Source organism: Fundulus heteroclitus, chromosome 17, assembly GCF_011125445.2.
Source record: "Fundulus heteroclitus isolate FHET01 chromosome 17, MU-UCD_Fhet_4.1, whole genome shotgun sequence".
Taxonomy (NCBI): Eukaryota; Metazoa; Chordata; class Actinopteri; order Cyprinodontiformes; family Fundulidae; genus Fundulus; species Fundulus heteroclitus.
This window is the reverse complement of record NC_046377.1, coordinates 6,052,317-6,078,578: the sequence shown is the minus strand read 5'-3', so window position 1 is coordinate 6,078,578 and position 26,262 is coordinate 6,052,317. Positions and strand designations below refer to the sequence as shown.

General features: G+C 41.5%; 1 protein-coding gene across 3 annotated transcripts in view; it reads right to left on the bottom strand.

The window, feature by feature from the left end:
• tafa5a (TAFA chemokine like family member 5a) overlaps positions 1-26,262 on the bottom strand; it is a 199,054-nt gene that overhangs the window by 122,993 nt on the left and 49,799 nt on the right. Inside the window, exon 1 of one of the 3 annotated variants that reach the window (XM_036148867.1) lies at positions 17,630-18,315. The exons of the other annotated variants lie outside the window; for them this stretch is intronic. Coding sequence (XP_036004760.1) covers positions 17,630-17,720 — 91 coding nt within the window. The 5' untranslated portion in view covers positions 17,721-18,315. Of the gene's footprint in view, positions 1-17,629; positions 18,316-26,262 lie in introns of those variants that run through there. 3 annotated transcript variants of the gene reach the window in all.

Here is a 26,262-nt window from a genome sequence, read left to right as displayed (position 1 = left end):
TATTACATGCAGTCCAGAGATGTTGAGGAAAAATGTGCATGTTATGTAAATATCCGGGAAGACGGCAACAGCGGAAATAGCTGATCAGTCATGTAGGGTAAACGTTAGCTACATCAGAACTTATTCGGTAAAGGTGTTTCCATCTCTCAATTTGCGCATTAACTCTTTCTGAAAACTCAAAAAGCAACAATTAAGAGAGATTTGAGATATATGAAGCTCCTTTATTGTCCCACAATGGGGAAATTCAGGCATGACAGTGGCAAAAAAACAAAGACTCACACATTAAATCCATAGCAGGAAAAAAAATCAGCTAATCTGATCTTAAGTTAGTTCTATAGCAGCAGATAATGAAGTTAAAAGAATAAAAATAAGCTAAACATTTCACACAATCAAACAAATTCTGTATCTGTAAATGGTCCAGGGAGTTTGGCTAAAACTCTTTGAAGAACTGACAGCCAAAAAAAAAAAAACTCTCACTGCCTTCAAAATGTTGAATGTGTATAGATCTACTCAAGAAATGGTGTGGGCAATTCCCCTTGAAAACCAAACATGTTTAATTTCCTTGCTAATGATTTAAACTCTGTAGCATTTGGATAAGCTCTAGAATGTGAAAGTCTGATAACCCAACAGATTGGCAGTGACTATGGGAGGAAACTAGAGCATTTGCACTTGAAAGTGTCTCAGGAATGTTTCCAACTACTTGTTGAATGTATGCCACTTCTAGTAAAAAGCCACTCCTAAAGGATAAATAGGGTCAAATTCAATATTTATATTTAAGTATAAAAACTTAATCAAATAAATCCCCAGTTTCTCTGTTACAACTTTTTTTTTAACTTTAAAATTAAACTGAATAATGACAGCTGAAAAAATCTGTTGGGTTGATTGGAGATAGGCCCATCTGTGTGAAACTAAACTATGAACTACTAGAACATAGGAGGGTTAATTTTCAACATGTGTATAGTGAAAAAATAATATTTCATAATGCGTATACAACTTATGTGTGCATAATGAGGTGGAATTTACTCAGTTTTACTGCTAAAATGCCAGATATACGTAATTTTTCTAACATCTATTTCTAGGCACAGACATTAAATGCCTAAACATCAAACTATAAAGCAGGTTTTTCCTGCTTCGTCTTCACCTACTTTCTTATGATATGCCTCTCAAATGTTGATTAATTCTCAGTCCAAGGGGAATATGTCTGAGTCATCATCCACCCTAAGAAGTGAGCTAGTAAATCCCCTTTTTAATGAAAGTACACTGATGTTTAAATTGAATGGAACCCCCTTTTCTCTCTTTCTATCTCATTAGTGTTGGTAGAGGTTACTAGCTCCATCAGTCCAAGTCTGAAATTACCTGGGCTGCCATGGTAACCCTCCCTCAAAAAGAATTTATTTCAGGAAGCAACCTACTGGCAACAACCTGCTACTTGTTTTTTTCTTCTCCCTCCTTCCCTCCCTCCCTCAACCATCTCTATGATTCAAATTTCTCTTATACTTTCTTTTGCTTTTTGGATCCCTTACGTTCCTTAATCCCTACATTTTATCCGCCTGTCGCTGTCCACCTCATTAGTCGTCATAGTGTGTCCATGTTCAACCACCGGGTAAGTTCATTTGTAAGTATAACCAGAGGAAATGGTGCATGAGGCTTGTTCACTTTTCCATCTGTACTCACTGCCAGGGCTATCGGTGTGTCTTTTGTACACAAGTGTAGCAAGAAAGGGCAGAATCTAAAGTGTGTGTTGCTTGTGCTTGCACTTAAATGGATTGCCAGCATGCATGTGTCTGTGCCACATGGGCGCTCACATGTGTAACCGCTTGTGCCAATTATTTCATTATCGGCTGAAAGATTTCTTCTTTCCACTATTAAAGCTTCCCTCGCCAGGGGCAGCAGGAGCAGCAAAGGCAGTGGTCTCTCTCTCTCTCTGTCTCACACACACACACACACACACACACACACACACACACACACACACACACACACACACACACACACACACACACGCACACAAGCTAGCATACAGCAACCAGTTCAAGTCCATCAATTAAGGAGGCAATTTACTCAAGTGGTTCCACCTGGGCCAAAAGGCAGGTGGGTGGCCGTGCTCTGTTTACCCTATCAGAGATTATTAGGGCTGAGATATCGCTGGTTTTCCTTCTGCCTCGTGTTAATGATGTCAGAACTGCCCAAAGGCTGCCATGCATGCGTTTGGTGCACGCATGTACGAGAGATTTTGTCAAGTGTTCGGTCGAAATCCGGAACACCGTGCGTCTGTCAACGTGTGGCAACGGAACGACACGTGATGCTGCCATTTTGCAGATGCGATGTGCGTACACATGTTTTGTGTCAGCTTATCAAGCTGCTGACGTGGGGATTTTTCTGTTTGTCACACACACACACACACATGCCTTCATGAGTAACCCACATGGTTGCATGTAAATTTGGGCATTATTCTCCCATCATGCAGCACGTAAGAACTCCTTAGATGTAACGGTAGTCGGCTTTTAAGGTCAGGTGTTTTTTGCAGCAGAATAACTTTTTTTTTTTTTTTTTTTACAGACTCAGAATCAGACGAAGACAATGGTTATTCTTTTAAGCCATGTTCTTGCCAATGAAATTTAAAATATGGAAGCCTAACTTATATGACAACAAATCTTTTATTACACTGAATTACTGTAATGCTCTATTTGGTCCTGTTCTAGCTGATAGGCTAGAAACAGATAAGTATGGTCAGAGCTCCAACTTCAACAAGATCACGGCATCTCTGCCACCTTCTGATCACTTCAGGATCATTGGGGAAAACCCAGATCGGGTTCATCAAGCCTTGTCCGCTATCAATTCATTGCAATCATTGGACTTGATGGGTTTTGCGTTCCCATGTGGGAAAATGATCAGACCCAATCATGAACAGAATAGGCAGTTTTAAAATATTCATCTATGAACAGATTGTAACGCAACTTTCTTCTGGAGAGAACTCAACAGATGATAAAATATGAAAGTTAACCGGTTTTGAGTGTCCTTCTCAGTTGATGATTAATGATTTCGGAGGGGAGGGTATCACATATCCTGTTGTGGTAGGTACGGAGGTCGACATGGAGCTACATAGTGTTCGTTTCCAGTTGTCTTGTTGGTGAGCATGGAGGAGGGTGAGCAGGAAGGGATGTTTGCTCCCAGTGAAGCATTCTGAGGAGCAACAAAGAACCTGGGACAATCTTGGAACGAGGAACCCTTAGCAACAGCATGGAGTGCAAGGGATCACATAAGAAGCGGGAACAATCTTGTGTTCTTCCTCTTGCTCTCCTGCTCCTCTTATACTCCCTTGTAAGAAGCTTTGCTGATCAGCAGATGGTAAAGGCTGCACCTGCCAGCCACACCCTGCAGCAGAGAGTCAGCTGTGAAGCCATCCCCAAAGATAACTTAAAGGATGTCGGGCCAATATTTCTCGTCCTCAAGAGACGGCGGTGAGGTTTTGCTACATAGACAGCGTGTGATACTGCTATGAAGAAGAGACTGAACTGTTCTTTCGCACAGGTGGGATTGGTTTTTATTGCTGATCCCAGTGAGATTCATAGCCACAGAACCCAGTGACATAGATTGTAGACCCCTTTCACTTCTTTTTCCCTTTGCCCCCAATTTCCGTGAGATTTAGCTCGGTAATTACAAAAGATTCAATTCAATTCAATTCAATTTTATTTATATAGTGCCAATTCATGAACCATGTCATCTCGAGGCACTTTACAAAGTCAAAATCTGTCAGATTATTCAGATTGGTCAAAAATTTCCTATATAGGGGAACCAGTTGATTGCTTCAAAGTCCCGACAAGCAGCATTCACTCCTTCTGGAGAAGCGTAGAGCTACAGGGAGAGTCGTCTGCATTGTCCATGGCTTTGCAGCAATCCCTCATACTGAGCAAGCATGAAGCGACAGTGGAAAGAAAAACCACCCATTAGCGGGAAGGAAAAACCTCCAGCAGAACCGGGCTCAGATGAGGGGACTTTTCTACACAGGTTTGCACAAAAGTCTAAACAGGTTTTTCAGCTTTTTCCACCAAACTAGTTCCAGTGCGTAACTGGATTTTCTATAAGCACCAGCTCTTTGGAAAACAAAACTTGTCATGATCATATGGGTAATTTTGTAAGGGTCCTCTGTAGAGACAGACCCTTTTGATATGTTTTGCATCATACAAATACATGTGAAAACAGCACAAAGGTCCCGTTCTAAGAGCACATAATAGGATGAGTCCTAGTTCTGTATTAATAAATTGTTGCATTTCATTAAGTTTACCTTGTTTCCTCATGTTAATCCCTCTCAAAATCAGTTTCTTCCAAGACAGGTGAAACACAGTCATCATGTGAGGACGTATATGCACCATTGTTGATGCGGAATTGGTTTCGTGTTTTATCAAGGTTTAAATTTCTCCTCTTACTTTTTGCAACTTTATTCAAAGCATTCATATTGAGAACCTATTTTGGAAATAAAGAGAAACACACTGACCCATGTAGTATAATGATTAATTTCAAGGTAGAGGGAACCACACAGCATTTGTGCTTATGGCCCTAAAATGAGTCTGATTTCCATTTCCTTGAGTAGTGAGGGACTGTTCAGAGTGCTGCTGTTATCATTCACCTCAGCTCCAGTTCATGTCCTCTTTGAGCCCTTTTGGAGCATCAAATCCATGATGCTTTTCGTCTCTCGTCCGAAACACCAACATCCACTTGAATGTACGCCAAGCATTGTGCGCCTAAACAATGGGCAGCTATAGAGGCTATATGTATTTATCAATAGGTTACAATTAACCCATAGGCTACAAGCTGTAAACTGTAGAGCGGTCAGATGGGGGTTGTGACTAATAGGGAAAACTGGAAAAAGTCCCGGTATACTGACGGGTAAAATTTTAAAGCGCTAGTACTGCGTACTAAAAGCACTGCATCCATCCATCGGTGGTGAAAACAAACACCTCAGGCAAGCTTGCAATACTTTCTTAGATATGTCGATGGTACAATGACATTGAAAAAGATTATTAGACCAGACTTATTAAAACCTTGGAGATAATATGTTAAAAAAACAAAGTATGAGTTCCTGCCAAAACATGTTAACGTTCATCATATTTCTCTAATTGACAAATTTAGCGAGTTTAAAATGTTTAATGAACAGTCCTGGTATATTTATTAAAAATGATTGTTTCAAACCCTAAATGGGAATTTGGTTTGCTACTCAATGAAGGTGAATGTGCTATTATTCAATTAATAAATATGTTCCAAAAATGGTTGAATATCAAGAAAATGTTAGTTCTGACATTATAATCATGGATACAATAATAAGTAATGCGATTAGATGAGTTTTTGACACCTTAAGAAAACAAAATATCAAATATACGGATTGAGTGTGGTTAACAACATAAGCTAGACTCACGTCTGTTCCCTTTGCATCAGATTGGCTTGTTACTCAACTTGTTAGCTTGCTTCAACTCACTGACCACAGTCCCAAGTTTTAAGAAATTGTGAGACACTTTTATGAGCCATAAAACTGTCAGAAAAAAGATTAACAGCGCCACACATCCAACCATCTCGCAGGTTCTGCATTCGAAGCCTGTTGACTCCAGAGATATATGCTGTAACCTCGCATCTAAAAAGGATGGGAGAAACCTGAAAAGAATGAAATGTTGACATGAAAGATGCACAGAAACCTTGTGTATGGGGGAAGCAATCCTTTATAGAGCTGCATCCATCCATACAACAGCTGGCTCTACGACTGTGAGCACAAATCTGGGCCTGCGCTACTTTGAAGAGGCGTGTTATGAAAGCATCACGGCACACACAAACACACGCACGCACGCAGCCTCCCGAAACACTCCGCGCAACCTGTTTGATGAATTGGACCTGGGAGCAGCAGGAATTCGCTTTGCAACGTATTATAGTAAACACAAGACGGTGCGTATGGCCTGTCGCACTGCACGGAGGGCATGTGCCTGAACTCATATTAATCAGTGCACTTCCACGTGTTTATGTGCCACTGCCTATGGCCTCCGTGTTTATCTGTAAGTAATAGAAGGCCCTGCGTGTGTACATGCCAAGCTCATCATACAGATGTGCTCGGAGGCACACCGGCAAGCTCATCCGGGCGGTAAATTGCGCCACCAGGACCCTATGTGTCAGTGTTTCCTCTCTCTCCGCAGTTTGATTCAGACAAGGGCGTTTTGTTTCCTGCATTCCACAAGCCCCTTTTCTTTCCTCCCTGGATGTGGTTTTATCCTTGGGCTTATGCGGCACAGAGATATAATTTATTGTCTGTTCAGCAAGGCAAATGTGCAAACATGGCATATTTCATTTGCTGAACATATCATTATTAAAATATGATTTTTTCCTCCATCTATTTTACCGTTTTACGTCGTGTGGGGGGAAAATGGCTGATTCACGGCCTCAACGCGAATTTCCTGGTGATAATAACCGCGGAAACATAAAATATGTTCGTGTTTTGTGTAACGAGTGCGGTGAAAGAAAAAAGTCAGTGCCGTTGAGGAGAGCAGATGAGTGATAAAGAAAAACATGTCAATGCATACAAAATAGAGAGAAATTTGCATTGGGCTAGGGAATGCTGGTTCCACTAGAGCTCAAACAGCAAGCAAATAAACTTCAGCTACTTTAGCACCTATGGCAGTGAACAGAGCATGCCTTGTAAATTATCGTGTCTGTTGTGAAGAAATGTGATTTGGAAAGGGGGGGAAAAAAGACAGAAGGGGAAACAGCACACCATGGAAGAAAGCTTTCTGTATTCATGAGTTTGGCTTTAACAGTCCCTGCAGGTACTATAATGAAGTTCCTCCCTCCCATGTGGAATGGACCGTAATGATTATGATGAAGCAGATTTGCTGGTTGCTCTTTTTCCTTCCCTGCTTTTTATATCAGCAGAGCAGTAAACATAAGCATAAAGCTATATGTAACAATGATGTAAATGTAAAAAAAAGGGCTATTAACTGGGGCAAACGAATCAATGTTGCTGGAACAGAGAAACAAAAATCCAGCCTACAAATTCAAACTGCACAGCATAAATATTAAATTATGAAATATGTAAGTCTTAACTTTCAAATCTCTAACCCTAGAGGGTTAGGATGGGGAAAAGTTGCTCAGGGTTTGCCCCTAAACACATCTGGCATCCATCTCAAACTGAGGCAGCAACTAAAGTGTGAGGGGAGAACATGGAGAACATTCTCACCTACCCTGAACCCTATCAGTACAGTAGAAATGAGCAGATAAATTAGCAGTCACAAGCTAAGAAGGATTTGGCAAACCAAGCATCAATGTAAAAAACAATGGTAATTGTTTGCTTACCAAGTTACCAGCTCTATCTTCTTGTAAAACAAATACCATACAACTACTTTAGTCTTAAAGCAGAAGTATTTTTTTAAAGCCAATTAGATCATAACCAGTTGCCAGGCTAATCAAATTTAATATACAAAAGAAACCAGACAGTAGCCATTTAGTTTACTTTAAACTTGGTTTGTGACCTGAAAACAATTTCAGGTTTTCAGGTTTTAGGTCCTTATCTTTGACCACTGCCTGCTTTCCTTCCCAAAACTTTATACCTCTCAACTCTCAGCCATCACCTACTCCCTCTGCTTCAGAGGACTCTATCCCACAGCCCCATCCCTCACCACCATCTTGTCCCTTTCAACACTTCAGGTTGGGAACGAGTTATGAAAGGTAAAGGTGTGAAAGGCTGCAAGTCCAGATGGTGCCAGCTCCAGGCTCTGGAGGTGCTCCACAGATCGACAATTTGGAATAATGGCACACATGTTCAACTTGAGCATGAAACTGGGGAAGGTACTGCTGTAGGTGCCGTGACTGCAAGATGAACAGCAGTGGAAGACCTCCTTCATGGTACCAGTGCTGAAGACCACCCATCTGAAGGACCTCACCAGTTATAGTCCGGTAGCACAGATATTGCATCTGGTCAGAACCCTTGAGAGGTTGGTTCTCAACCATCTTCACCTCCTGGTGAAGTCTTTGCTGGATCCAGAATCAGCCTGGCATTGGGGTGGATGATGCCATCATTTACTACTACTTCTATATGGTGGAGTTTGTTAGAGCAGCAGCAATCTACAAGTACGGGGAAGCGGTTAGACCACCTGCAATGTCTCCTTGACCCATTGCAGGTGGTCAAAATGTCTCCCACATGATGAATGATGCTGTTGCAGAGCTGGACAGCTCCTTCATTGATAGACTCCTGCATCCTAGATGCACAAAGGAGCGCCATTGGAGATCCTTCCTCTGAGCAGCTTCTAGAGTTTATAAAAAAAAGTCACTGGCACCAGCAAACCTAATATGTGTTTACATCCCTGCTGTTTTTTCCTGTAAAGTATGTTTTTTTATGAATAACATGCATGTGTTCATACTTTTTTTAAAAACCACCCTACTCAGTTGCACATTTCTCTAATGTGTGTATGCGATTTTTAATAATTGCACAGTGTTTTTTGTCTTATCTTGTAAATGAGCCCTAACTGCAGTATGCTTTTCTTATTTTTCTGACCTTATATTTGTACATTGTGTGAATCTGCCTGCTTTCATGTGACTTTCACTTTTCCGCTGATACACCCGAATTTCCATATTGTGGAACAATAAAGAAAATTTCTATTTCTATTCTTAAATATAGCTCTGAAATATTTTCAAAGCCGAAAGCCACTGGCTCCCATACATATGGCAAGGCTTATTTCTTTTCTTTTTTCTTAAAGATTTTTTGGGACTAGATGGCTTCATTCACAGTCTTCAAACAGAAAACGGACAAAGACAGAGAAGGGAGAGGACATGCATCAAAGATCCCAAGGTCATGAATCAATCCCCCAGCAGAAGCAATAAAGATGAATATGCGGTGCCAAATTTACAGCTTCATGCGCCAACCTATAGTAGGTATTATTATTAGCCTAAATCTAAAAAATATTGAACTGGGTCTCCTCATTTACTTCTCCACAACCTCTACGTCCATTGCAAACAAAGCACACTAAGCCACAACAACCAATAGGGGGCTTTCCCCGCAGGCGCGGAGCCAGTGTCACGTTACAAAGGGGACGGAGAATTGTGGTGTGGTCCCTTAAAGCTTTTGGGGATTCGTAGAGAAAACAGTATTGCTCGTACAGTGTGTAGTGTCCAGTCAATACACCACACACAAACAGATTTCACTTAGGATCATTCAGATGTCAGACGGGAAATCTTGCGAAACCTCTCAACATCAAACGTGAGTAAATAAACATGGATGACGAGGACGAACAATGCCGATAGTTTGTGGACTACTTTTAACAGAGAAAAACCATAAAAAGAAAAGGCGCATGTTAAAGGAATGAAGACAACGTAAACAGGGGCTCTACGTTTGCTGCACTATGACATTTTTTTTCTTGGGGTTTCCCTCACCTCGCTTTCTGATTGGCTACACATCGCATTCACGCAGACTCGTTTGTCCTCGGGGAACACATCAAACATGTTGAATCTCCCCGATTTGAGGTCGGAGCGGTCCCAACGTTCTACAGAGCGGACCAGATCACTCTTAACACACAGCAGGGATATCTCTTAAGATAGACTCGGGCCTGTTGGAAACAGTACATATGCACACACTGGGATGTTTTTACATTGTTCAGCACACAGCGGTTTACTCCAATGGTATCTTAAACTGACTGCACCAACACTCCAAGTCACAAAACAGGAAGCATTAGCTCATGAGCACGCGCACCTCTGGCTTCCATTCCTAACTCTTTGGTGGCTATTGAGCAATAGGGTAAGACCATGGAGACAATTTGCACAATTATACTGACAATTTCTTTATACTGAAAACCATTATAACTAAGAACTACTTTCTACTGCATCAAAAAGCAAGCCATAAGAACCATTTGAACAACCTGTGATGCTTGTCAGCTAAATCAAATATGTCAATGAGCAGCCAAACGTGATGAGTTCTCTCCCTCTTGTTGCATGACTAACATCTACCTCAGCCGCTTTCCCGCTGAACACCTTTAATGGCATTAGAAGATAAATGAGTGGCACTGCCTGTTATGACCCATAATGATACAGCTTGTCCTTTACAGTGGGCTAAACCCATTTTCTTCACAGCGTTGGGCGCCGCGAACAGGAATTGGTAGACCCGCAAGCAATCTATTCAAGGCCGCAACAAGCTAAAAGGATGTGACGTGCCAATGTTTTTTGGTGATTTTCATTATGTGTCATTCCATTCTAATTCATTTTCAATTGGGCCATAAGAGCTGTCGCCATGAGCGGTACAAAAGGCAACGAACGAGAGAAGGAGGATCTTGTTTAGCTCCGAGACATCCCGAGAAAGAAAATAATGATCTTTATGAAATTGCTTAAGACACAATCTGACAGGCGAGACAAAGCAAGAGGCTGGCCTTGTTTGAATCGATGCAGCCTCCATTAGTTTTCTAAAGAGTAGCGTGCAATTTGTTGCGGTGGAGCAGCATGGCATTGGTAATATTCTGCTGCTCTGACACAAAAAGCTAATGCACTATAGCCAAGCTAATGTCAAATTAAACCTACACTTCTTGTAGATGGAAATGGAAAAATAGCAAAAAAAACCCCACACTGGATCTATAAAGCATGACCGAGCCTGTTATCACAAGGCACCACATTTGTGTCACAATGGCCTCCAGGGCCATGCTTTTGTGAAGGCAGAAAAGCCTGGTTTCCACATCCATTCAAAGTGACTGTGATCTCATGCACACAGAAGATCAGACTTCCTAAGTAGCTATTGATTAGCTAGATGAACACAGACAAAGCGATTGATTGAACGATGCAATAACCTCATCTCTAACTTTGACACAGCATGAAAGCACAAATTGAAACTGCGGAAGGGTAAACACACTTCTCACCCGTCATCTCCTCGATGGGTGAGAAGAATGTGTGGAAGCGCCACACTCGAGCCTCCGCGGTGGTCACGTAATCAATACCTGGGAGACTCAGCTTATGAATACAACGGACAGAGGTTCTGGCTCCTTTCCCTTAAATCATAACTCTTTGAGATTGTTTATCCGAATGACTCCAATGTAAGCTCAGCACTGGATCATCCGAAGGGGAGGACGAGCCTCTCTTTGAGAGGCACCCATGATGGACATGTTGCCACTGTTGCAAAAACAGGCCCAAACAGAATCCGCCCTCCGAAGGATGAAAATGCTGATCGGATGGGATCTTCCTCCTCACCGGCTGACACGCCGATAGACGAATGGCTACTAGTCTCTAACCTCTCCACCAACCAGCCCTCCTCCCTCTTTTTGTCCTCCAGTCTTCTCCCTTCATTTAGTATATGTGTGCCTGCGCCCACATGACTAATTCATACAGCTCAGCTCCATCAGAGTGCAGTGACCAGAACAGATTCCCTGGCTAGAGGGTGAGGTTTTAATTAAAGATACAGCTGCAGTAACAAAAATTATCCAATCCCTTGTGCAGTTTCCACCATCTTTACAGGAAGAGTACAATCTGAGTTAACTTACTGATTGGTGTTACAATAAACTGTACTGGTTTTACATTTTAACATCAGCCTCTCATTAGGTTAATGTGCCTGAGGATGTACGACATAGCGTCGCATGTTCTAGGTTTTTACGGGGCGGTTTAAATCTTTTTCTTCAAGCTTGGATTTGCAGGGCCTTGGGGACTTTAACGCGGTACGTCATGGGTGGAAGGGAGGGAATGAAGTGTGTAAGGGCCATGTCTTTTTTGACATCCTAATTTCCGAAGGCCACTGAGTCCCTCCAGTAAAAAAAAAAGCGAGGACGCACAGAACATCCACACACGGCCGGCTTTTTATTAAGCTCCCGTTTCAGCCGCTGCCATTTTCTGTTTTTTTTTTTTTTTTTTTTTTTTATTGTCCCACAGCACTGCCAAAACGGAATCGATAGGACTTTAGGAAAACTGGGTGCAATAGTGCACACTCTTTACTGTCCCACAATCAATAGGAGCTGTGAAAACCAGAGCCGCGGACACACACTGAAGATTTCAACGCACACAGATGACAAGTGCTGGAGGACACAGGGCATGGGGTGGGGGGGGGGGGTGTTCAGCCCCGGTTCAGATTACTCTGAAAACCCACCACAGGTTTCTGCTTCAACTGTGATTGATTCATCAAAGTGATTTAATTAACAAACCCTTTAACTAATGAATCAATTAAGGCATTGATTAATGTGCATCGTCCATATAGATTGCAGCTGATACAGACCATTACAGATAAATTGTGCTCAATTTGAAGCAGTTCACAGCAGATTACATGTGGGGAAATGCTTACCTACGTGCTTCACTGCTGCGAGGGGCCTGAATACACTCAGGACTTTGCCAACAAAACATGGAGATTGTGACATTGCGACTGCCTTTTACCGACACCGCCTGAAGTGAATTCAGCATTCTGCAACTCTGGCACAAACTCAATTAATATTCAGAGGCAAAGACAAGACACGGCAACTGCAGATGGCGTGGTGAAACCGAATAGCTGTGTATCGTATCATCAGAAGAAAAACAGGAACAACTAATAGGAATTCCGAGTCTGTTTCGCCAGTCAAAATCCTTCAGCACAGCAAAAAAAAAAAAAAAAAAAAAAAATCTGCTGGTCAAGCAGTCGAGTAACACTCTTCGGGACTGCAATCAAGTTGTTTCACGTTTGAGAGACGCAAGCAAAAGGGACCAGTTTTATTTTCTGGCTGTGACCCTTGCTTTCAGCTGAAATCTTTGGAAAGGTGAGCTGATTAGGCACAGTTTCAAAGGGAGCAACATGATCAAAGCATGTCAACAAATTGGCAGAATCCTCTGACTACATAATTAATTTTTTTTCTTTTCTTTTTTTGTATTTTGATTTTTAAAAGCAAAAAAATGTAACACTCAAAGGAGCTTCTGCTCAGTAGTTGAAACATGAGGTGCTCTCCTTTTTAGCTTGCTTTCTCTACAGGCCAAAAATGTTCAGTGCACGACACCAAGCATTTACCACTGCTTGACCTAAATCTGCCTGAGGCTGCAGCTCCAAGCTGTGCGACCATGCCAAAAGACGTCATTCCAATCTTTAGCATCTATTTATTTTATTTATTATTTTTTTACGAGGGGTCCCCGGTCTAGATGTAAATGAAAACAGATTATAGCTGCTAGATGTCAGGTGCGGTGCGGAGACACACACATCTCTTTTACTCCGGCTCACTTTGGCTAACCCTGTGGTTGTACCCGGGTTAATCACCTCCACACATACGACAAACTGTTAGGTCTGTTTGGTAAGCCGGACACTGCAAATATGCCCTATTTTTCCCAAGCGCACTTTCCAGACACTTGCAGTTTGACTGTATTCAAAGTAATACATTTTATGAATTAGCTGGAGATTAGACTATTTCCAAGTGATGATCAAGATTTTTATTTCCTCCTGCATGATGGATGTTGTATTGCACGACCGAATAAGAACAAATCAGTGTGAACCTGATTTTAAACAAGTGCTTGAAAGAACCGATCATCTTCTAATCCCACGCAACCTTCCACAACACAGGGCAGTCAACATGTTTTAGCTAATGGAACTGAATCAGTATGGCTGTTGTCTAAAAAAATAATAATAATAAGGAGTGTGGTGCTTAAAAAGTGAAAATGACATGGGATCAATGTTTTTCCAACAATTTTCTGTTTCAAATTACCAAACAATTTAGCTACTCATTTTAAAATTAAGGCTTCGTTTTAACAGGTAGAATTTCCCAAGTAATTCGATGCCTTTAACGATTTGCTTCATTAGCTAACACGGAAATGTTAACAACAAACAGGAGGAAGAAAAGTTCTGTTTTTTTTTGTGCTGCCACGTGTCCCTCTTAAAGAGGCCCTTAGTTTTTCATAAATCGACAGCAAAGCCATCTTACAATTACAGAAGATAAAATTAGAGGGTTATTCTTGGAAGCTAAGCTGACCCTCCTCGTCACCTGGGCCATTAAAACAAAACTCACACATAGATGGGGAGAAGGTGTTTAGGGTTATATATTTGCTTTCAGTGGGTGTATTATTGGGTCTCCATTGTCCCAGTAGATTTTGTACCTAGAAAAACTGAAAAAGTCTGTATCTAAAATAATGATGGCTACAGACTTAAAGAGAAGGTAGCAATCAATGATTTAAGACCACTGAATTAAAATACCCAACACATTTGGGCCTTAAAGTTGATTCATAAACTGAAAAAAAAAGTAATATGATTGCATTTTTGTATGGAAAATACAGTCCAATGTACATATTATTCTTTCATTTTAAGAGAATCAGGGTCTATGGAGCTTTTAGAGATACTGCGCTTTTTTAACTGCAACCGTAACGCACAAGCCGCCTCAATTAGGCTGTTTCAGTGAGTGACGGTATAAATTTCACCAAGATTTCCCTCAATTCGTGAGTACAGAGGAACAATTTTGCAGGCTTGTCAGGGTTTCTATTACCATGTGACAAATACCTCGGCCAATGAAGAGCAAAATGGGATTAGGTTCATTGACTGAATTATTGAAATGAGCATTTTCAGAGAATTATGGCGTAAAACCCCTCCACATCTCCAGTGCACACTGTTCCAGGACGTCGCTTATCCTAATCCACTATCTCTGCATTTTGCGATCGCCACTGGACAAGATTTTGCCGTATGCAAGAGAGCTGATTCGATGAGGCTCAATACTTATTTGTGCTTGCCCACGACGCATCTTTAGCTCACTACAAGTCCCATCTTTGCTAGTTTGAAAATAACTCTGCTGTCTACAGGCTGCCATCTGATAACACGCCACCCACACACACATCTGTACGCTCACCTACATGCATGAAAAGCACAGCAGGGGTGATCAATCTGTGACATAGCAAAGAGGAAACTAAAAATACATTTGCTTTTTTTTCTCTTCCTTTTGTTCCAGTTCACAAAAGGAGGCAGTAGCATCGGACAATCGGGATGTTCTTCAAAAAGGGATATGTGAGAAAAGACTAAAAGGGGTCTGTTCTTTGGGCCTCTTGTGCATGCCTTTCATTATCCTCGTCCCCAAAAGACTGTCACTAATGCAGTCCTTTGAATTCATTTTATCAGTTCGCATTATTAGGCCTCACAGCCAGCTTTGACCTTGCTCATTCTTGCAGCCTAAAGTGTGCATTTTCTCAACCCTCCTTTCTGTGACTCATCTCCATCCCTCTCCAGTGGATTTCAATAAGGGCCATGCTGGAAAACCACAATGAAGTTAAACTCCATCATTTTTTTTTTTTGCCACACAGTGACCAGTAGGTTTTTTTTCCCCCCCTAAAGTTGAAAGCTATTTGATGTCTCGTCAGAAAGCAAAGAAATGCAAGCTTAAGGGGAAAAAAAACCTTGGTGTAAAAGCACAACATGATACAGACAAACAACTCAGCAGTCAAGGTCAAAAATATTGCATTGCCTGTCAACAAACTCAGCATTGCTGATGGTCTGAATCTAATGAGCCCCCCCCCCCCCCCTCCCTTGCACAGCCATGGGCAGCACTTTGTTGTACTGCACCATGGCCACAAAACAGTCTTTCTGACCTCTGATTAAAACTCCAACCTCATCCTGCACCTTATTTTTGCTTTTATCGTGACATTCTAAATTCAAACCATAAAGCCAAGTAAACCTTTACCCAAGTCGTCCTTCGCGTTGCCGTAGCTGCATCACATTATGGTTCAGTTAAACCATGAGTTAACACTGGAAACACCAACGTTTCTCTTCCGGTCGATTGCACAAGTCTACTAAAATACAAAGATGCGAACCAAACATCTGATCCTCCAACGGGCAAACGTTCTCAAGAGCATCAAAGGAAACAGAGGACATTGTCCCAGTGTTGTCTGCTGGTGTTACTAAAAACTGTCCGCCATCGCTGTGCCACATACCCCAGGCGGCCGATCCGACCTTCGCGGTGCTGATGCTACCTCGCTTGGCGGGCGAGAGTTTGTAACACTGGTGGGTTGACTCTGGATTTGGTTCATTCAGAAATCAGTTTTTAGTCCCAAACTGAAGGGCTGAAAGAGGCTGAAGAGATGCTTTGGTTGGGCTCTTTACTGAGTTTCCTTCGCCCCAAAAGATTTTGCACACATGAAAATTGCAAAGGGAAAACATGACTTAAAATACCAATTGAAACTGGCCTGGTGCACTGTTCTACTAAATGGGAGGATGCCACCCCCAGCCTTCTGACTCAATTCAGGTCTTTACGCTTTGAAGTAATCCATTAAGGATAAAGACATGGGGACCTTTTGTGAGGAGCTGTGCGATTCTAAAATGAGAACCCAACTTCCAGGGTCATCATTTAGGATTTCATTGACACAAGGATCCATTCTTGAAGATGAACATGCAAGGGGCTGGGCATACTTTGAGGGAACAGTATTTTAAACTTGACTACAGCGAAGGTGTAGCTGCATAGATCAAATACACTGGCTGTTTTGTTGAACAGAACACTTTTTTTTAGGTTTGTTTTGATTCCTGTTTTAATGAAACTCTTACAAATTTTACTAAATCTAGGTCCAATGTGCATCCAGTCCATAATAATGTGGAAGTGTCTTGTGTATCACAGACTTAACTCAGTTTCCAATTCTGGTGAGAAAATTTTAGGGATGCATTTTGAGGTCTTTCACAAATCTCCAAAGCCGCCAACCGTAGGGTTTCGCCTCCATTTTTCTTTGGCTTAACTTTGTTTTCATGTATGTTTGCCACTGCATGACCTGAATATCCGTGCCCTGCACTGGAGGCAGTGGAGTGGACGGCACATCATCCAAAGTTAAGCTTTTCAGATAATTCCACAAAAGAAACATGTGACTGTCCCTAAAACAGATTGCTCGCCCTCTGGGTGCGCTTCCATCAAGGGAATAATAAGTGCTGTTTTTTTTTTTTTTTTCCCCTCAACAAGCTGTATATTGTACAGTAATTCTTCAGCTTTGCACCATTAGACTTTCATAAGGAGTAAGTGAGCTCAGGAAGATCTCCCCACAGACAGATGTGATTTGTATTTATTGTGCCGCATTGTAGGTGGAATTAATGACTGGTTGCAGGGAATAATCTGCCAGGCGGAAACATCAGTCAAGTTGTGACTCATTAAACCACACGCCATTCACAGTTGAATGTCAGCAAATGACACTCCATTAATTTCCCCCCCTCTCCCAACAAAAAAAGGGGGTGAACTGCTCAACTATGATGTGGCCATGTCTGCTAGGCCAAAGTGGACAGGGAGGTGCGTGGCGGAAATAAATTGTTGGTTGAATATATGAGGGGCCAGAAAACACAATAGAAGGTGAAAGGAGGTATATTAAAATCGCTTGACCTCAATGTTACCCTAAAGCTAGACTCTAGTGCCATCTATTGAAAACGTTTGAAGCAAACGTGAATTCTTGCTGTTTATTGGGCTTCCTTGTAAAAAATAATAATAATCTGTTCCCCAAATTGTTGGAAACGTTTACAAACAAGGCGGATTACTTGTTGATGAGGCGTGCTTTATATCGAACAAATCGAACTCTGGTTAGTTGGACGCGTTTCGAAGAAGAAGAAGGAAAAAAAAGTGCTAAGCTGACTGCAGTGGAAATCGCACACTTTTTTTTTTCCCCCAGAAAGAAAAAAATAAATAAAACAATTACGCATTTTTCAAAAGCACACAACGAGTGGAATTTGTAAGCGGTTTACCTTCTTTTAACAGGCGTGAGTGGATGAGGAGGATGAGAAAGCAGCAGATCGCCGCTCCGGTCAGTGCCCACGCAACTCGGAGCACCTGCATCCTGGGGGTCTGTGGCGAAGGTTTGTCGCGGACCGACACAGCCGAGCAGCGGTGGTGGCGGTGGTTGGGGGTGATAGAGGAGGAGGAGGAGGGGGGGGGGGGGATACAGACACTCCAAATCAGCTCGCAGACACGCACTGATTCATTCTCAGCTCGCCGCGCAGTTCAACATTCATAGTGCAGGAGGAGGAATAAAAAAAAAAAAATCTTGATCGTCCAGTTTTAGATGAGATTCCAGAAAAAAAAAAAAAAAGAAATGGAAGAAATGACAATCTTATGCGCGCTAGTTTGCGTCAGAACGGCTCCAAGAGGGGCGATTAACCCCCAATCAGCAGCTGGGGGCTTGCATTTTAAATTCCTTAGTTGTTTTTTCCTTTATTTAAATAATTCTCTTCTATCGTTAGATCAGCAAAAGCGGGCTGCTCCCTCTTCGAGTGCGCACGGCGTCTCCACAGGCGATGATCACCGCTCTCCGCTGCATGTTACGCACATCTCTCCCGCTGCCGGAGAGCTAGAGGCGCACACTGCCAGCCAAAGTCGCCTTGCAGCCCCCCTCCCTCCTTCCTCTCCCTCTCTCTGTCGCTTTCTCTCTCTCTCTCTCTCTCTCTCTCTCTCTCTCTCTCTCTCTCTCTCTGCCTCCGCTTCTTCTCTCCACCTCGCTCTCTCTCTCTCTTTTCAGTCAAATGCAACTCTTGCCATTTACGCACGACAGCGGCCAGGTTAACAGCTCCACCGCAACATCCCATCAGAATACCCAGACATCAGAAGCAACATTTGGCCCACTCTTTTCCCATAATAGGTTGTGCAAAAAGCTCGGCTCCCAATAGTTTCCAGCAGACATTCTGAGTGTGTGTGAGACAGTGTGCGTTCCTCAGAGGAGAAAGCCCCCCCCCCCCCCCACCACCTCCTCTGCTTAGCTCCAGGTTACGTCACGACTCCTCCAAATAATCTCCTCCAGCTATAGCGCATGAAGATAGCGCAGTTGAAATGTTTCCTCCTGTAGGACTCAAGTCGGTGAGGTGTTTATCGTTTTGCAGCGGATCCACTTCATTTTTAAAACGCTTCTGTTTGTTCCTGGCTTCTTCGCCTTACTAGGAGATGCTGCATGCGTGGGACTGTTGATATGGGTTTGATAAACCCAGCTTGATTGACTCTTAAAAGAATACCCAACATCTTTTTAAAAAAACAGTTAGAAACGTTGACTCAATGCACTGATCTGATGAAGTCTCTGCTGCTTTGTAAGGCGATCAGGCTCCTGTAAGGTAGAACCGTGCAACTGGAAGGGGACCAACAAGAAAGTGGGACTCTTGCTAAATTTGAAGAAAAAAGTAGAACTATTAATATGGATAATTTTGTTTAGGCTGTTTCAGGAATTAAAACGCAAAGTAGTGATTGAAGAAAATTACGTTTTTTAATTTATCTTGCACATACAAATAACTGGGCGATGGATTTTTATTAGACACTTTTTATTCTGATACTCTTAAATAAAATACAGAGCAAAAAAATGCATTTAAAAGTCATCTAACTAGTAAACAAGGTCCCAGTGAGTACAACTCTGTAAATACAATCTGTGAAGGCATTAGATGTTTTGACTAAGGAGCACTCCATGCTGGTCAGGGCTAGGGTTGTGGAAAAGTTCAAAGCAGGGTTAGATTATAAAGAACCACCTAAAGATGTTCAACCCATCATCCAAAACTTACCAAGACATGACACTCGACCTGAACTGACGGGCTGGAAGAAGAAGAATATCAATAGGAGAAGCAATCAAGAGACCCATGATAACTCTGGAGGAGATGAAGAGATAAACAGCACAGGTCTGAGAATCTGTCGACAGGATGGGTAAAAGTCATTCCCCCCACAAATCTGTCCCTAATGGAAGAGCAAGGAGAAAGCCATTGTTGAAAGAAAGCCATAAAAGGGAACACTTGCACTTTGCCACAGGTAGGGGACACGCCATTGGTGAATCTGGGTAGTGGCAGCATCATGCTGTGGGCTTACTTTTCTTCAGTAAAGACAAGAAGGCTGGTCAGAGTCCATGGGAAGCCCGACAAACAGAGGGCAGTCATGGAAGAAAACCCTTTAGCAGCTGCAGAAGACTTGAGACTGGCATGGAGGAGGCTCATCCTCCAGCAGGACAATGACCTGAAAATGCCGGCAGAAAATTTGGCATGCTTCATGTTGGTCAGGCACATAAAATCCCAAATAAAACCTATTGAAGTGTGTGGTTATACTGTGCAAAAAGTGAAACTGTTGCCCCGCTAAACAAACAAACAAAAAAAAAAATAACATACCAATGTCAATAAGGTTGACTGCCACAGCTATCAGATCTAATTAGATGCGAACAGTCTCTATGGGCCCAGACAGAGTGTGTATTTGACTGTGTCCCCATCTGTTTGTATACGGCGAAGTTTGCACGTGCGTGCTCGCATCAATCCATCCAGCCACTGCAAAGGAAGGTAATTAACAGAGATGTAATCTCTGCGAGGATTTGGTGTGGAAAGTCTTCATGTTTGCTTGTGTGGGAGTGAGAGGCTGACATTTTCACATGCTGAGCCTATAGCAGCCTGGACTCAGTAGAAAAGCAAAGAGCTGAGAATATGACTTTGTGCATGTGGGGAAAAAAAAAGTCTAATTAGGAGGGAAACCGAGAGCACTAAACAGTTTGATTCCGCTAAGTAACCAATTGCAGGATTGCAAAAGGTCGCCATCTTTCCTGAGAACACGTCTGATAGGCTTCAGTCGGGACAAAACAGAAACGACATATGTGCAAAACAAAAAATTAAAAAAAAATTAATTAGTTACATTTTTATAAATATCAGCTCAAGGTTATCGGTGAACAAAACATTTTAGAGTAGGGCACATGTAGTCATCATTAAGATAATCACCAAGATAATTACTGGATGAAAATAACCGAATACTTCACTGATTCACCAACGGCAGAAACCTATTTGTCTACAAGGTAAGTGGAAGATAAACAACAGATGAATAGGAAACTGACCTTATTAGCTTAGCTGATTAATTAAACAACCTATAAAAATGTATTTGTCCCCTTAAAGATTTATTACTGATTTTTCTTTTTTGTCACAGTTAAATGACACAATTATAGAGATAATTCTTTATAATTAATATTAGAAAAAGATAACTTCATAAAATAAAAATAAAAAAACTTGTTTTACCGCCTTGGCAGCAAAAACTAACCATCAACCATCCAGTAAGTAGTATCAAATCCTTTACAAATGCCATGGAGAAACTTGCCTTTGCTACAGCACTGTTTAAATTGAGCCTCATTGGATGATATTCAATCAAGTTAAACCACCTGTTTAAGACGCCACCACAACATCTCAAACAGACTTATGTCCTGCCACCCCAAAAAATGTCCTTTTGGTTTTTGCATTCATTCATAGTTTTACTTCATGGTCTGGCTGGCTGATGGTCCAACACTCAGAATTCACGGTTTTATCAAATAAAGCAAGTCTTCCAGGTCCTGAAGCAGCAAATAAGCCCCAATGCCATCACACCACCACTCCAATGCTCGACTGTCAATATTATGTCTTTTTTTCCTGAAATGCTGTTTTATCTTAGGCTAAATGTAACATCTTTCAAAATGTTTGGTTTTTGTCTCATCAGTCCACAGAATAGCTTCCCAGAAGTTTAAGCACATTCAACATTTTACTGACCAATATGGCATGCACCCTTTTCTTTTTAGTCAACAGTAGCTTTCACCTTTTAACATGTTCTACTGCTGAATCATGAAGAATGACATGAATTGAAGCCAATGGGGCCTGTAATCTTTAAGATGTTTGTCTGAAAGCCTTTTGGCCTCCTGGACGAAACATCAATGCACGCTTGGATTACCTTTGGTCAGCTGGCCACTCTCATGTAGTTTCATCACTGTTGCACATTTTATGGGACTCAGATGTATACACCCTGGATACACCATCTCCATGGTGAAACATGGTGGGGGCTGCATCATTCTGTAGGGATGCTTATTTAAAGTTCATAGGAAGATGGAGGGATCTAAAAACCTGACGTTACCAAAAGAAAATCATTACAAACTAAATCCTGAAGAGACTTAAATATGACTTGAAAAGCTCTAAAATTGCAGTTGTAAATCCAGCCACTGAAATGACACTGTGCTTATTGTAGACATGACTAAAGCGCTAAAATGTGATATAATTGCGTTTATGTCCAAGGTTTTCGACTACCAAATGGTTAAAATTCAGTTTTTCATTGTTGAAATCTTTCCAGTAGAACCTGAACATACCCTCCAGAACATTGAGGTGAATTTCTGGTCCATTACCTTGAAGAATAACCTGGCTAGACATTGTAAAGTTGATATGTTTTTTTAAATTATTTACCAATTACCCCTTATTCACCTTCAGCACTTGCATATCTCCTCTTACTTTCTCCTTCCCGTTACACCCGTGCCATGTTCCTGTGCTTTTCCTTGCCAGGAGCCAGGAGAGGCGTTACGTGCTTTGTCCTTTGTGCAGGTCACTGGCTGTGTGCCAGCCAGAGCTCATGCCAATAAAAGCTATGAGTAATGGCCTAAAACTTCTCCATTCACTGTGTTTCCCATTATTTCCCCTCAGCCAATAAACCTGAAGGTCTTAATCAGTGGAAAAACCTGGAACATGCAGCCCGTGTCCTGCAGGCTGTCCAACAGTAAGATCCTTAATTTGTAATCGAAGATTGAAAAAAAAAAAAAAAGCTTGGATTTTTGGGCAGCCCCTCCATCCAAACCCCAGCAATATGACTTTGTCCTCAGACAGGTGGTGGTAATATTGTTTAGGCAGATGAACATACTGCTGCTGTCAAGAAACAAAACTGCCTTTGGGCCTCTGGGATCAGCTGGTGTCTGGTTAAAGTCCCTTGAGGGCCTAATAAACTAATAAGTGAATATATGTTGCAAAAACTGCCAATTCCCAAACCAGGGTGGAGTGTCTTCTGGGGTTATAAGTGTAGCCAGTAAATCTTGGACTGTGAATCTAACTGAAGCTGTGTGCTTTAGTCAGAGTAAGCTAAGGCTGGCATTTTCAACAACAGTTACATCAGGTGGGTTTGATGGGAAATGAGGGAGGGATATGTTTAAAATCAGGTGCGATTTAAAACCTAGGTCTCAGCTCAGATTGAAGTGACCAGATTGAATCCAAATGTGAACGCTAAATGGACTGTAGGTCACCCCAAAAGCAGGAAGCAGACTACAGTGTGTGGCATTCTGGGTAAATGCAATTGTAATTGAGTAATAAAACCAATTAAGTTACTGATACCTTGTAATTACCTTGCCTGATGTCTGTGTAAGTATGACATCAGTGCAATAAAGCTGAATGTGCCCCTGCTCGCACGCTGCCTCCTCATACGGAGCCATCTCACCCGCCTTGTGTAAAATATAACAATCTTTGTGTCCTCTTCCTCATCCCCGCTCATGCCGAGCCCACAGTTGAATCGTGCTTGTCTGGCACACTTGCCGAAGACAGCATAGCGATAACGCGGCTAAAATCTGTTGCCATTCCAATTCCGTTTACATTTCATGGAGAAGAAAGTCGTGCTGTGTTGCCGACCAACCTCGGTCCTTCGGTGGCTCTTGGTGCTAGCGCCACCACAGGCGAGGGGGGTGAACAGGTTTGTCAAAGGGTTTGGCTCGTTTGACAAAGTGCAGCGTGAGAGCAAACCGCACCAGCTGAAAATTGTAAGAGTTTGGCAATTTTGGTCCCGTATGGAACCTAGCTAGTCTACCGGACTATCAGGTGTGAAAACAACCTATGTGTCTCTTTCTCCTCCAGAGGGCATGCTTAGTAACCCGTTTTTGCCATCTCCTTGTGTTTGGTGGAATGCTCAAATGGCAAGGAGGTTTAAAGTCAGTCCCTATGTGTCTCCTGTTACTCGCTAAACAATGTAGTCAAAGCCCACCGTCCTCCGACTTGTATAAGGCTAATGCAGGGATTGCAGAATAAGGGAGTGATGTACTGAGCACACATGGCTTGTGCAGCTAGCCAGCAGCAGGATTATAATGCATAAAGCAAGATTCCAAAATCAGTTCCTACAACAAAAGTAAGAAGGTAATACATATAAGTTAGATTTGAAACATTTGCTTGGCACACGATAGTATCGTTACACAGTCTGTCGCCTACATTGTTTTGAAAAGAATGGCAAAGGGGGACTTCCAAAGCAGATGTAAGGCATAGAGCTGACGTCAATGGTGCACAAAACCTCCTGTCATTGCACACTGCTGGCTTCAATATTGAAAGCTCACAGCTGTGCCAAACATCACGTCTCCACTTGTGATTTATGAACTCAGACGAACTCTTAGGCGGCTTGTGTTTGAGCTGCCGCTACTGCTTTGAACCTAAATCTACCACGGCTCGAATCATTTTTGGGCTTAACTGTATATTGCCAGATGTTAAAAAAAACCCTCCAACCATACCTTTTCTATGTCTACTTGATTTAATTTGGCTTCATTTATTCATTTAATAATGTTCTATATGCTTGTATAAACATTAAACTGTATAGTGGAGAATAGTGTCATATCTTATTGTTTAGGGTAGTCATGTTCAATGTTTAACCGTTAAAGTCTGTGGAAGCCAATCAGCTGCTTAATCTTGGTTTGTGGAACGCTTTCTAGACCTCTAAGGAAGAAAATTCATGACGAAAAACAGTAAACAAAGCAGCTACAGGAGTCTTCTCTGAGTAAGGATAACTATTCTCAGCGTTGACTTCAGTTTGTGAAATTTTTACCTTTCCAAAAAAAGGCTGTAACACACCAGAGGAAGAGGAAGGAGAATCTAAACCTGATCAAAAAACCCTTTATTACTTGACTGGCAGCGTGCTCCTCTTCTCACTGTCAATCACTTGATGCGCACAAGAAGGAAAACCAAGAAACTCACAGGAAATAATCAATCAAACAGCCTCACATCAAACATCTGTCACATTCATGTCTTTGTATAACGGAAATGTATCTTAGAAGAGATGTCAGTTAATTATTCTGAGCATAATGTGTTTGTGTGTGTGTGAAATTGTCTGATATATCTTATCAGTAAACAAGACAAAAGAAGGAAATCTAAAGATAGCAAGATGAGCTCTAAAGATACAACTGTGGAAGATGACTTGTTTATTTCTGTGAAGGGTTTATTAGCTGCCTGAAAGAAGATTAAAATATAGAAATAAGAGGAACAATGCACAACACAAATTTATTATGATTTCTGTTTCCACACCGAACCACAAATGGAAACTTTTTGTCAGACTCTAAATGATCTGCGAGCAAAGCATTTGTTATATTGAGTCATGCAAATGTATCTGTGTAAACATCTCCTCTCCTTACAATCTAAGAGCTCTTTTCCAAACCGGCATCGGCAAAAGATGTTAATCAACATTTACATTCGCCTATTCTATTTTGCCAAAGCTCATACAACACTATAATTCTATCTAGATTTATGTCCGTTGCAAATTTCTGTAAAATCACAAAGCTAACTAACCAGTGGGGATTTGAACTAAACTGACAAATTGCTAAATTTAGACCTTTCTGTGTACGGTTTGCAGGTTATCCCGGTTAATGGCCTGATTTTTCAAGCTACTTGGGAATCCTGCCAGAGTCCAAAGGCACGGATGTAAGCTTAAGCAGTTGGCTGCAGTTCCGGTGCAGAAGTTTAGATAGATTCAGGTTTTAAACAGGATTTTGGAGGTAGCCTTTCTTGGTGATTCTATCTATTTTGTTCAGTGAGCCTCTACCACTGACAGCAAAACCCCTCCAGAGCACAATGCTGCTATCACCGTGTGTAATAGTGTTGAACTGTTCTTTAGTGTGAAAGCATCACTTTGACTCATATAAGCATGTTCTTTTTGTACCATTTTGTCAAATGACATTGTCGATGTCTATAAATTAGGTCATTAAGAGTCATGTTTGTAAAAGAAAAACTTCTAAAGGGTTTAAAGATTCATGATTATAGTATGATTTCCCTTATGCAAAAAAAACATTTCATGTTCTTTTTACGTGTGAAACACTTGGTGCCAAGGTATGAGTAAAACATTAATACTGTAATTTTTACAACATGGCCTTTTTATGGAACCGTATGATTTATTTTTCCATCGTAATACAGACCTGGAAAATACTTAAATCACAACTTACTATACTGTATAGGAAACTTGCCAATATGGCCTTTAAGACTGCAATGTCTAAAACGTTGACTGTGTGAAGGAATGAGACTTAAAAATAAGATAACCCGACTCCGAAAATATGTAAGTTTACTTTTTCAAAAGATATTAAGAGCCTTCCAATTAACAATCCAGAACAAATGTTTGAACAGTAGAAGCACTGACGAACACTATATCACTGCTGGTATAATGTTGTACATGTGACCTTTGTATATGTCTGACATTAAAAGGAAAGTTCCAGTTCAAGAATTACATTAGTATTATAATCATTTACTCCTAATACTATTTCAGAATTATTTTTACTTCAAACATTGCTCAATAAATCCTAACTAAGGCAGGGAAAAAGCATTACACAGCAAGGTTATCATAGTTCAGCTCACTTTCAAAGCACACA